The sequence below is a fragment of the Gymnogyps californianus genome, chromosome 4 (assembly GCF_018139145.2).
Source record: "Gymnogyps californianus isolate 813 chromosome 4, ASM1813914v2, whole genome shotgun sequence".
Taxonomy (NCBI): Eukaryota; Metazoa; Chordata; class Aves; order Accipitriformes; family Cathartidae; genus Gymnogyps; species Gymnogyps californianus.
Window position 1 is genome coordinate 46,660,344 of NC_059474.1, and position 12,466 is coordinate 46,672,809.

At 36.8% G+C, this 12,466-nt stretch overlaps 1 protein-coding gene across 5 annotated transcripts in view; it reads right to left on the reverse strand.

The window, feature by feature from the left end:
- Positions 1 to 12,466, reverse strand: part of RAPGEF2 (Rap guanine nucleotide exchange factor 2) — a 193,267-nt gene that overhangs the window by 11,911 nt on the left and 168,890 nt on the right. For all 5 annotated transcript variants that reach the window (XM_050895285.1, XM_050895284.1, XM_050895288.1 and 2 more), the window contains 8 exons: positions 7,614 to 7,854; positions 6,980 to 7,363; positions 5,142 to 5,353; positions 4,931 to 5,054; positions 4,283 to 4,306; positions 3,010 to 3,233; positions 1,970 to 2,155; positions 41 to 193 (listed from right to left, as the gene is read on the reverse strand). In XM_050895285.1, the coding sequence (XP_050751242.1) occupies positions 41 to 193; positions 1,970 to 2,155; positions 3,010 to 3,233; positions 4,283 to 4,306; positions 4,931 to 5,054; positions 5,142 to 5,353; positions 6,980 to 7,363; positions 7,614 to 7,854 (1,548 nt within the window). The remainder of the gene's footprint in view (positions 1 to 40; positions 194 to 1,969; positions 2,156 to 3,009; positions 3,234 to 4,282; positions 4,307 to 4,930; positions 5,055 to 5,141; positions 5,354 to 6,979; positions 7,364 to 7,613; positions 7,855 to 12,466) is intronic.

A 12,466-nucleotide genomic window follows, 5' to 3' on the forward strand; every position in this document is an offset into this window, starting at 1 on the left:
GCTTCAGAAAACAGGATGAGAAATATGGCATGTCTAATACCTTTCCTTGGAGAGCTCTGTGGTGAAGTGGGAGGAGAAGACAGCTGTGAAGATGCACTTGAGACTGTGTCTTCAGATTGTTTCTTGTGACGATCCAAACTTCCTTCTTCAGATAATGAAAGAATTTTCTTTAAAGCTTGTGGGGAGTTAATGCCTTTAAATAAGAATTAATGTAGGCAGATGTAAAGTCCAGTATAAATACATGTTTCTGTTTCACAATGCATTTATAGAGCAGACATCATACAGGAAAAAACTAAATTTTTTCCTGTATATTTGTGAATTTCTGACACCAGCTTAAATGAAGCAAAATGTTTAAACCTACTGCTGTTTGAAATATAGCGCTTTATTTCTGCATATTAGTGCAGCAGGTCTTTCATTCTGGCCACCTAAAATAAATATTTTGTCACAGAAAACGCAATGCAGATCTGGTGTTGCAGAATACTGCCTATACAATATATATAAATCAAGGATATGCATAGTAATGGTTACTGAGAAACTTGAACTAAAATTATGTTGAATACAAACACACACAAATCTTACTGGTTAGTGAAGGTTTATATAGTAAGAATTGAAACTGTTCTGCTGTTTCTTTTCTATTCACAGTAGCCTAGAATGTCAAAGAAAGCTGGAAAGAAGATTAATGTGATCAGGCTTACAAAACAAGGCCATCCTGCAGCTGCCTTTCTCCCTTTCGTCTGAGAACTATCTCTGCACCAGTTTATTTTGGGCAACTAAAGAGTAAAAACATCCTGAAGATGATGTATGATGTAAAGATCTAGGACATCAAGAATTGCTTTTCTCAGGCAACATTTATCCATCTTTCTCTTCCCCTCCCCTCAAAAATCCACCCTGGGACAGTCTTAAAAGTGAAGATGGAGCTTCTCTGACAGTTTTGCCAATGTTTGTGGTAGAGGTTACTTTCAAGCATTCTACAGAATTTATCTTTGATCTGTTGGATCACAATGCTGCTATCAATAATTTACAGCTGCTTCAGCAACATAACCTAGTCACTTTTCAGAAACTTTCCCACCATGAGCAAAAACACAGTCTATAGCGCTTCAAAGTCCTTTTAAGATTAAAATTTAATGGTAACATCAACAAGAACTAGATGAATATTGAATTGTTTCTTGCTCATTTTGCTGATTCTAATGTTTTGCTAGCAGCCTAAGCAGTGCACAAGTAAAACTAATAAAAAGTGAAATCAGAATTAAGCTCTTGTGAAATTACCATCATGCAATAGGAAGGGTCAGTTATGCTACATATACTTATTAGGAATATTACTGTACTTTAAGTGATATGTAAGAAGTTCTTTAATAATGTATATATGTTATGTACACATGCTGGGACACAGATCTGGAAATCAGATTAGAAGAAATTCCTATAGCCCGGTATCTTTCTGAGCGACACATGCAGGCAGCAATGACTGAATAACAACAATAAAAAAGCACTAGGGAGCAGAAGCCAAAGGGACAACCCTCAATGTGAAATATATATTATTCTATATTATCCTATATTTCTAACAGGACTACCAGTTTGAGCAGGCCTGAATTTCACATTAAATGTTCAACTTTTGAAAAAACACCAAAACTTCTGAGGCATCTCAGGTGGGTCACTCAAAAACTCCACGTCACTAATCCCTTTGGAAAAGTTAAGCCAAGATCCCAGGGCAGATAGTTAGAAACATTCATTCTTTCCAGCTGCTAGTAACAGGTAATACTTATACTGATTAAATTGACAGGATGCTTTCCTAGATTTCTTTCTTTCCATTTCTAGAGAAGAGAATTGTGCATACACACTGCATGAACTGGCATAACCTGCACATAATACTACCAGAAATAAATGCCTGAATCTTATTTGATTAAAAATGTCTCCCTGACATAAGCAAACAAACTTCAGAGTATTAAACCAAACGCTTCATTGTTCCACTTACCAAATGGTGGGAGGTCTTTGACTGGCACTTTCTTGCGAGAGGGATAAAGAGATACAGCAGGGACCTGCAATGCTTGGTTTACTTTATGTTGCTGCTGCTGCTGCACTTTCTGCTGGATGCCTGCCCGGGGAGCCACCGGTGACGTTTCAGATTTTCCAGATCGCTTGTCTCCTGTATTCTTCGGCACTTTGCAAGAAATGGGAGAAAGCACAGAATGACTACTAGCTAAAAATATTGTGGGAGATTTAATCTGAGCAGTGCAAAGCCCTCCAATTAATAATTAAAAGGTGCTCAAATACTTGTAAAATTAATGCAGTAGGATACCTTTAGAGAGAAAAGATGAAAAGAGGGGGAGATTTGACTCCATTTAAAATATGTACATTATCAAAGAACATTCACTCTCTTTCTCAAAATAAAACTCTCATAAATGACTATTGTTATAGTTAACAAAATCTTGACCAGAAGTTATACTGGGCTATCATAAGGACTACAACTGGTTTAGACTGGATACATAATTACTATTTTTTGCTACCCTGAAGGAAAGGAAGGGCATAAGATAGAGCATTCCCTCAAATCAAAATGAAACTGATATCCAGCATAAGATCCCCCTCTGCTGCAGCCAGGTACGGCCCTCCAGGTGTCTCTGAAACACCTGGACATAAGGAAATCCCCTTTTCCCTCTCAAGGCCAAGACATCCAGGATGACCAACCCTATTCACACTAATAGCCTGAGTACATCAGAACCGTACAGAAACTTTTGGCTCCTCCATACCCTTTGTATGGACAAATCTAAAGAACCCTTGTGCACTTCAGCATGACATCATCTGAAAGCCTTATGTCCTATATAAATGCTATGTCTTTATATTGTTAATCTGCAAGATGATTTCCTTAAGATTCACAGATGTTCAGTACCTGGAAAAGACTAGACACGTCATTTTCCACCTCATTATCTAGTTACTGTTCCCAATTACTTCCTTGGAGAAGAAACAGAGGTATATTTAACAGTTTTCTTGAAATCCATAACAAATGACAATGCTCACGTGTGTTGGTGGCTGGTTCACACTGCAGAGACAGTGTCTGGAGGCTCTCTTCATCCATTTCCAGATCCAAGTTTGACAGATACTGCTTTACTTTCCGTGCCATCTGAGCATCTTCATACAGTTTTTTAGCATTAAGGAAGGAGCTGCGACGGACCCGCTTTTTATGACCCCCAGTTTGCGCGACATCCAGCACGGCTGCATTCGTACTGCCCTGGCTGAGAGACCTGGAGTGAAGCGGGGGCAGGAGGGGAAGAAGAGAGGGGAAAAGTATGACTTAGTCCAACACGGTATCATTTGATAAACATGAAACGTGCAAAAGATTGCATGAGTGTCAGTCTACGGTCAAAGCTTACATGCCTCATTCCAGTAAGTCAAACAGCTATAATAGATAGAAAGATGAAGGTCAGGAAATCTTTTTACTTGGTTACAGGCACTATTTTAATTACACAAATATTTTAACCTATTCTGCTCCAACTAGGCAGTATCACTTCACACATCTAGAAAAGCATTCAAGCTAGCTCTCTCACGTAAGCCAGCTACTGAGAAGATTGGAGCATTAGGAAAAGCTCATGCAGTAAGGCAATGCTGACAGAAGACTATAGTTGACATTCAAATTTAAATACATATACAGAACGCATTTTGAAAGCTCTCTAAATATTTTTTAAATCAGACTGTATACAAAATGTACAGCTCAGTTTTACAGAATAGAACTTCCTTGTAACTTGGTAGTTTGAAGATAGCTTTTCGTTAAATAAAATGATCAGCTAGTTCATGATGAAATAAATGTCATGCACATTTCAATATATGTATGTCTATATGAAAGCTATGCATTGTTCCTGAATTGTTATGAGTAAAAATGATGGCTGAATTGTAATATGAAAATAAGTTAGTTTAGCAGATACTGTAAGTTTTAACTTGTTTGATTGTGATAATTGCTTATTAGGCATAAGAAAGTTCACAGCAATTTTCAGCTGTTGCAACCTTGCCATTTTATAATTTCTCTTTTACTGAAAGTCACTTCCTTTGGCAACTTAAATTGGAGGTGGGGGAGAACACCCCACTCCTATCTACAACCATTTATAAATAAATAATTTACAACTTTTGTGTTTTAGCCTCAAAAGCACTCCTAGATTAAAATGTATTGTCAGTAAAAAAGGGGTTAACAAAAGAAAAAAAACATCAAAGCACCAGAAAATTAAAGATAGCAAGTAGGAAACAATGCAAATGGTAAGGGAAGAATGAATGTCTGTGTGCGTTGTCTCCAACCACTTACCCCAAACTCCTCCATTTCTTCTTCCTGCAAGTGAGAGCCAGGAAGAGTAAAGCATGGGTTTAAGAAGAGACAGAGAAAGATCACAAGCTCAGAAAGAAAAAGACCAGACCTCAGGACAAGCAGTTCTGGAAGCCCACAAACATTAAAAAGAGCCTTGACTCGGGCATACAGTCAGGTATTACAAACTCTTCTAGCTCAAATTAAGAAAAAGAGTATGCAATAAGCTGGTCTAACATGAAGCCAAAGACCATTCACTCCACGTTTTCTAACACTACTAGCTGACACTGTTTCCGATGCATTCCCACTTCTACTAAATAAAAACGATAAGGCTGGCACACATCAATGTTTCAAACAGACTAATACATATGTGTTCAAGACAGTATCTCCCCCTCCCTCCCACTGATGGAATCTCATTTTTATGAGGTAACTGGCAGCTAAGGAATAATATAAAACATTTTAATATATTGATAAACACAAAATGTAATGATTTCTCCAGTTTTAGAACACCACATAATTTTGGTAAATTGTTAACAACAAACAAAAAACTCATACTGCTCCAATACAACAAGGGGCACTTGAAAAGCACCTCTTGCTGACACCTAGCCTTCTCTCAGCTGGGAAAAGCTCTGCCTAATACAACACACTTACCTTGTTCTAAACATTAAAGCAGGATCCATGTTCACAGACGCCATGCGACCAACATGGCGTATCTCCTTCGCAATCATTCTCAGCTTCTCAAAATTGACCAAGCCCTCCACTTTTGAATCATTTCCTACAATCAACAATTAAGAACATCAGTTATTAGGTAGCAAAGCTAGTTTTCCTTAGCTGGTAAAAGATGACATACTTCTGCTTTTACCTTCATGAAGGAATGTAAGGTCTTTTTTGATAACAGGAAACAGGGGGATAATGGGGGGCTGTAGGTTTTGGCTGTTAAGGACATTACGATATTTTGCCATATTCCTAGATGGATCAAACAAGTCCTGTAGATCTTGAAACAGTTTTTCATACTTGCTTGGAAGCTTTTCCCAAGTAGTTCGGAGCCTTGCAACTGGTGCCAAATTCAGGCCACTTGAAACAAACAAAAAAAGTGCAAAAAAAGTTCAAGAACAATAGAAAGAAACAAAAAATCCTAGAAAAGACCATGTTAAATTTTGTGTGGGAGAACTACCATATAGCCAGCATAGCGTAGCGCAACAACGTCAATAAAGTAACAGAAAGTGAACGCTTCCTTTTGCCAGCATGTATTACAGAACAACTAAGATCATTTTTAGAAAAGCTATAAAAACTGGAGACATCTGCATGATGTAACCATAAACAGATAAAAGTTACACTTGGATGAGTAATTAAACCTTATAGAGAGTATGTACTTATTCTTATTACGTTGTGTCTGAATTTGATAACAACATCATAATCTAGGAGTACCTCAGGATCACCACTTATTTCCAGATTACCAAACTGGAGGAAAAACCATCTTCCACCTACATAATGTTTAGGTGGTGACAGCACAGTGACCCACTTTCTTGCTGCAATAATCCATCTGACACTGTTGTGTCTAGATGAAATTGTTCTAACCGACTCTATATACTTGAGGTTATTCTGAAGCTGTAGCTGGTACAAACCCCAGTTTTTTTTCCCCTTAATGGCATTGCCTGTCTCGCTATTCATTTCTACCTATGGGAAAGTTTGGTATCTAGAATCTTTCCTTCACTCAAGTTTTTGCTAGCAGGCAGGCTGCTTTTATTTCTCATTGAGATCAGCTGAAATAGCTGAGCTATATCTCAAGATTTTTGTATCTCAGAGATGTTGACTGATTATCAGCATGGATCCTTGACTTTGGAACTTGCCACATTTGATTGAACGGTATTCAAACCCAGTGATCTTCAGAAAAAGTGTCACATTCAATCTGTTGATTGAATGTGACAAGGGCTTTTCCCAGAGACAGTGATAAAATTGTCATTTTAATGCAACTTACTCAAGCTTTTTCATAAGAGACAATATTTAGGGATTTTTTTTTTTGTTAGGTTCTTTCTGCCTAACTTGGGAGACTCTAAAGGAAATGCGAATGTTTTAAAAAATGTGTACAAACACACACATTAGAGTTTCCTCTCCTCCTTTTATTCCAAAACTAAGAAAGGTTTTCTGTCTGAGATTTTCAGTACTTTTAAAATTCTTATTAAAAGATCTTTATTTACAGCTTATTATATGGCATCGTAGTCTGCTATTGACTATTATCAGAGTTCCATCCAAGAAACTGCTGATACAAAGAAAACCAAAGGCAACATATCATAGCTCAATGAATTCAAGATACTGGGAACTATGTATAAAATGATGAGCTCCGTTTGGGAAATTAACCCCTTCATTTATGACAATGTCATAATTTTTCTTCATATAACTGCTGTTTCTTTTGATCTTTGTTTTTAAATAAGTGCAGTAGTTTCTCTAGTGCCATGTTCACCAATGACTCTTGCCTCACTGTCTTGAGCAATAAGTACATAATAGTAGCATTCCAAATAATATTTCAGCAAATGTTTCAATGTCAAGTTCAGATTACTGGAAAATGCCCTCCTTATTGGATTGCCAAGTGTTGATGTTGGCAGTATTAATTGCTTTACTCTGTTAAACACTTTTTTTTTCAGTCTGACATAAGTAAGACTTTGCTTTTTACTTAGAAGTAAAATTATTAAAGGGCAATACCTAATGATGGCAAACATCGAGTTGAAGTTCTTGCATTCTCTGCAGTGGAGTGCTATCTTAATGAAATGCTTAATGATCTTCATCCTTTTCAGCTGGTTGGTTTCTCTTAGAATCTCAGAAGCCACCCAGAATGTTTCTTGATTTATCACCTCTTCAAACTTTTTTAGATTAGTGCAACCTGTTTTTGATTTGAGTTTAAACAAGTCATCTATGTATTCCGTGGGTTCAATATTACGGAATAGCTCAAAGTTTCTCATGGAGAGTTGGGTAGCCACCTCAACAGTACTGAGCTGTAGTAGGGAAATTTGACTTTCCCTTAGTAACTCTTGAGCATCTTCATCTGAACAAAGAGTTTCCGTTTCCATGTTGTTCTTCAGGTAATACCTGTAAAAACAAAATTCAGAAAGACACTAGATACAATATACTCAAATACTAGTGAAAGTTACAGTAATGATCCAGTTGGAATCATAGAATAAACTGAATTTCACCAGGCTTAGATATTAATTAGAAGTTGCATAAGGAATGACTTCTTGTAAAGAAACAGAACATTAATAATTAAATAATACTCCTATTAACAGGATTTTGATCTAATAAACTGGCATCGTCAACTTTAGCTCACAGTCTCCAATCTCACCTGCCACTCAGCTGTATTCTGTCAGCAAGCTTGGATAACTGATCAGGAAGCCTCCTTTGCTTGATTACACCCTCAGGTGTGACAGAGACTTCACATAGTGAATATGCATCAGGGGTTGCAGTGAGAGCAAATTCCCTGATAGCCTGGATGACCACTTCTTTTGCTGTTGTGTCCTTACTGATCATGATGTAGCGACTTTGCTGATCTGCCTTGAAAACCCTCAGAACTTGATCTGGTAAGTCTGGAAAAAAGTTACATGCAAGGTATGAAATTCAGTAAAGCAAAAAAAAAAATTAACGATATAAGAACAAGCAACAATATCAGTTACATTGAGTCTAATTACTAGTGCTATCATTTTTACTTCAGTATCATTGTTTCACCTCTCTCCTCCTTATAAAACAGCTGGATTTTTGTTGTTGTTTTGTGGGTTTTTTAATGAAAGACTAGTTCTATTAACAACCAGGAAAAGAAGTTAGTTAGGCTATCGACGGGGCAAGCCACAAAAATATGTTAAAATTTCCAAAGTTTGGACAGACAAACTAATGAGCATTCTGATTTTCACAGGTGTTGAGTCCTGGTAAATTCCATTTAAGTCTGAGAAAAATCAAGGATGCTCAACAACACTACCCTATACACTGACATGTAAGAAGTTTAAGCAAATTAGGTGATAGGAGTGTCAACCTTCCTAAGGATGTTTTTAAGAAAATAGACTCATTTACCTAAGCCTGACACTCAACCATAGTGCCACACACAAAGGGAAGACATGTACATATAAGTAGCTAGGAAGATGCCGGTATAATGGCCAGCATGCATGTATACACAACTAAATTGCAGCAGTATTAATGCATCCAAGTACTTAATTACCAAAAACACTCTATCCTTGATACATTTAAATCGTAATAATAAATGGGTAACAGACTGAAAACTTGCTCTTTATTTCTGTGCCAATGTTTTAGTAATTAAGAACTAAAGCAGCCAGAGATAGAACAACACTTCACAAATATTAGTGTTCCAAATATATTATTGTTTCAAGTGACTGATGACAGAAAACTTACAGTGAACACCTACAAGGCTGTTTTTAGGAAATCTGGAAAATTACCAGCCTAAGTCCAAACGTGGGATTTGGTATTTGCCCACAGCTTATAGAAATACCAAATCCATATATATTTCCACATTTCCAGTAATGTATTGAAATCTAGACCCATTAATCAACTGAAGTTTGATTGTTATCACTGTATTATAAAAAGAAAAAAAAAAAGAGCTAAAATTGTACAGCTATCCACCACTGGATTTTTTTAACATAAGGTATTTTTAACTGAGAAGTACTTTCAATTAATTTAATTTCTTCCCTCTGTTACAAAGAACCTTTTCTAGTTTTGTGTGGCATGAGATCTGGTCATTACTCTTTCTTTAATGACTATGTTTTTAAAAAAATTATTTTCTTTATTTTTTTTTTAGATCATAAAGATCATACAAACAAGAAAATAGATAATAGAAAGCCTTCTGAATCTACAACCAAAAAGTGATCACTATTAAAAAAAAAATACTGAAAAAACAGCCACCAGATGAAAAAATTCACTTTGATACAACCACAAACTTTTTTGACAAGACCTGAATGTGCATAATACATATTCAAGTTACTACAGAAAGATCTATTCAGCAACAGAAATCTTGTGACAAAAGAACAAAAATTAATGTCTTCCCACTGCTGCTGCATGTCTCCAAAATAATCATTTGGAAAGCATTAAGATAAATCTCTCTGATATGAGTTGATTTACACGCCACAAAGGCTGTTTAGGCTTAAATATATTAGTTTACAAATTTCTTGCAACTAAGCCCATAACTTTTAAGCTCACAGTAGTATTTTTGCAGCTTGAGAAGCACTAATACTGAAACACATTAGAATTCAGTGATTACATTATCAGTTACACATAACGTGTATCAGTACAGGGCAGTTTTTAGCTCTTTCTAAGTACCTGAGTCAAATGCACAAATACCTTATAACTAGCAAGCCAATTTTGCCTTTTATCACCAACTCTATATTGGCCCATCTTCCTTCAGTAATTAGTTGAAGAGGGATACAGAGCAGTGCCTGAAATAATTTCTACATTTTTTGACAACTTGAGGAAGGCAGATGCCAAAGACATGGCCTTTCATAGATGTTATTAAAAACCAGACTGCTCTCTAGATCTTGTTGCCTCTTGCTGTTGCAGAAATACTTGCCACTCATATAAATGCTATGAAGATAGGAAGCTACTGTAAACAATACCAAGGTGAGAAGTCGCTTAACACTCCCAAGAAACCAGTGTTTTGTGCAAGGAGAAAATAACCTGCTCTGCTGGATCACTGAAGTCAATATGAAGGAATGCAGAGAACAGTAAATAGAGAAGTATCATCTTTGCACTGTATTTTACCATCCAGTTTCTCAGGCTGCATACCTATCAGAGCTGGTAGCAAAAGCACTACACAGAATACAGAGAAGTCTGCCAGCAATTGAAATGATTACAGCTATAGCAATGGTAGCAAGTAATACCGCACAATAATTTTTAAATAAAACAGCACTTGAAGAGAATTGTAATCACCCCCCTTCACTCCTTTTCAAAAAAGGAAACTGGAGTGGCAGGCTGAAGAATGCCATGCTATATGATAGGAATCTAGTCCCTTAGAAAGCTTGTATGCGGGGGAAAAAAAAAAAGTACCAGTGACTGGCAGCTCATCATTACTATATTATTTTGACTTCCAATCGAATAGCAAAGACAGCACAAGAGAAGAGAAATCAAAGTGCTATTGACTATTTGAACATTTAAAAATAAACCTTAAAAACTGTATTTGAAAAAGCCTGAGCAAATCAGAAGAGAAACTAAAATGACTCCTTGCAGATTTCAAGCTGTTCTCATTTTCTCCTCAAAGACTACCCTTCCAAAACAGCAAGTTGTTTTATTTTCTATCCTGAGGGATATTCCCCAAAGCCTCAAAGGATGGCTGTTCTACCACTTTTCTCTTTCTTCTCCAGTGCATTCAATTTCTTGCAAGCTGCCTCCATCTCCATCTTTAATTTAGTCCAAAGTAATAAAAGAAATTAAAATTGCAGGCTTTAATTTTTTTCCAAGTCTTAAAGTATACAGAGGTATAATTCAACTCTTCTATCTACAATGCAACCATCCCTAAAGCCCTTAAGGTATATGTTTTTTATTTCAGTCCCCCTTTCCCCTCCTTCCCACACAGGGAAAAATTATACCTGCAAATTAGTTTAAATAAATATTCAGTGTGTGGACATTTGGGCAAATTTTAAGCAAAGAAAAAAAAAGCGCTTTTTTTTAAATGAGAAAGCACAAATTACGTAATACGTTTTCTATAAAGATAATGAAAAAGCTGCTATAACACTGAAGCAATGGCATGACATCATTATTTATCTCCTTTCCTCAAAGCAAAAGGCAAACAGTAGAACATTAGTTATTTATTAAACTTCTCCAAGCTCCATCTGTGACTGAAGGATCTTCAGACCTGTAATGGCTTTCATTCTCAATCAATGGAGTTTGTTTGAGCTGTGTGAGACAGCGATGCCCACAGCTCTGGAAGTTAGCCAGTCACTGTGCTCGGCATTAGGGGCACAATTACCTAGAACCGTCTGGTCTAGGTAAATGGCAAGCTGGAGAATGAAATCTTCACCCATTTATAGATAAAGTGCTGATAAAAAGTTAGGCTCTTATTGATAAAGAATATGTTCAAAGTGTTGGACACTAGTCGTTAGATAAAATACAAAAAAATACCAATCTTCCCACTCTCTCAGGAGCAATCTTAGACACTGAGACAAAAATCACACATCACCTTCTTGTAGTCTTCTCTAGCTCTAAAAAACCTGAGATGAAGTGATGCTCAGTATCATAGTTTCAAGTGTAATGATTGCACCAACTTGGCCAGTATGTAAGCTGGTGTTTAAGCACCATCCCTTTAGGTAAGGTTTAAAATCCCTCAGGCTTAGGAGGGCACTGAATTTTCGGTTCTACTTTTGAGAAATACTCTAAAGATTAGACTAAAATAACCAAGTGTCTGCCCAGCTACCATTACCATATCCTCCTCCAGCAGCTATGTTTTAATAGCAAAGATTTGGATACTTAACTCAGGGAAGGTTTCCCGCTAAGAACCTTCCTGCAGCCAGATAAGAGCCCAAATCCCAACCCCACCAGGAGCTCCGGCTAAACCCTTCTCATAAGATACGGCTCTCAAGTTTCTCATATTCTCCCCCTTTATCACTTCATATACAAAGAATTCAGCGTACAGCTGTAGGGCAGGGTGATTAACAGGAAACTCTGAAACTCTGTCCCTTACAGATGTAGTACAAGATTATATAACTCTGTTCAGAAAAAGACTGAAACGCATGTCCTGTGTCCCAGTCCAATGCCCTTTCGCTTTACTAATGATCTACTTGAAACGATCTATTTGAAAATACTGCAGTCTTGTAAAGACTGATCTATCAGGGCAAATTATAAAATACCAAGCAGTAAGTTTTCACAGGCTGAGAGTATTCAATCAGTAAGAGGCACTCTGTATACAACATACTTGAAAAATAGACATCTAATACATTCGGGTAAAGTATATTGGAGCAAATGTAATAAATCCTAATGCATTAATATGTGGCTAATCTGTGGGTGACAGCATACAGTTAATAAAAAATCACTCTGGAAGTCCAGAAAAAAAAAAAAAAAAAAAAAGAGATCAATGAAAGGAAATTACAAGGTCAAGAACAACAACAAAAAAGGATCCTGTTGTGGTTTAACCCCAGCCAGCAACTAAGCACCATGCAGCCACTCGCTCACTCCTCCCCCTCTCCCAGTGGGATAGGGAGGAGAATC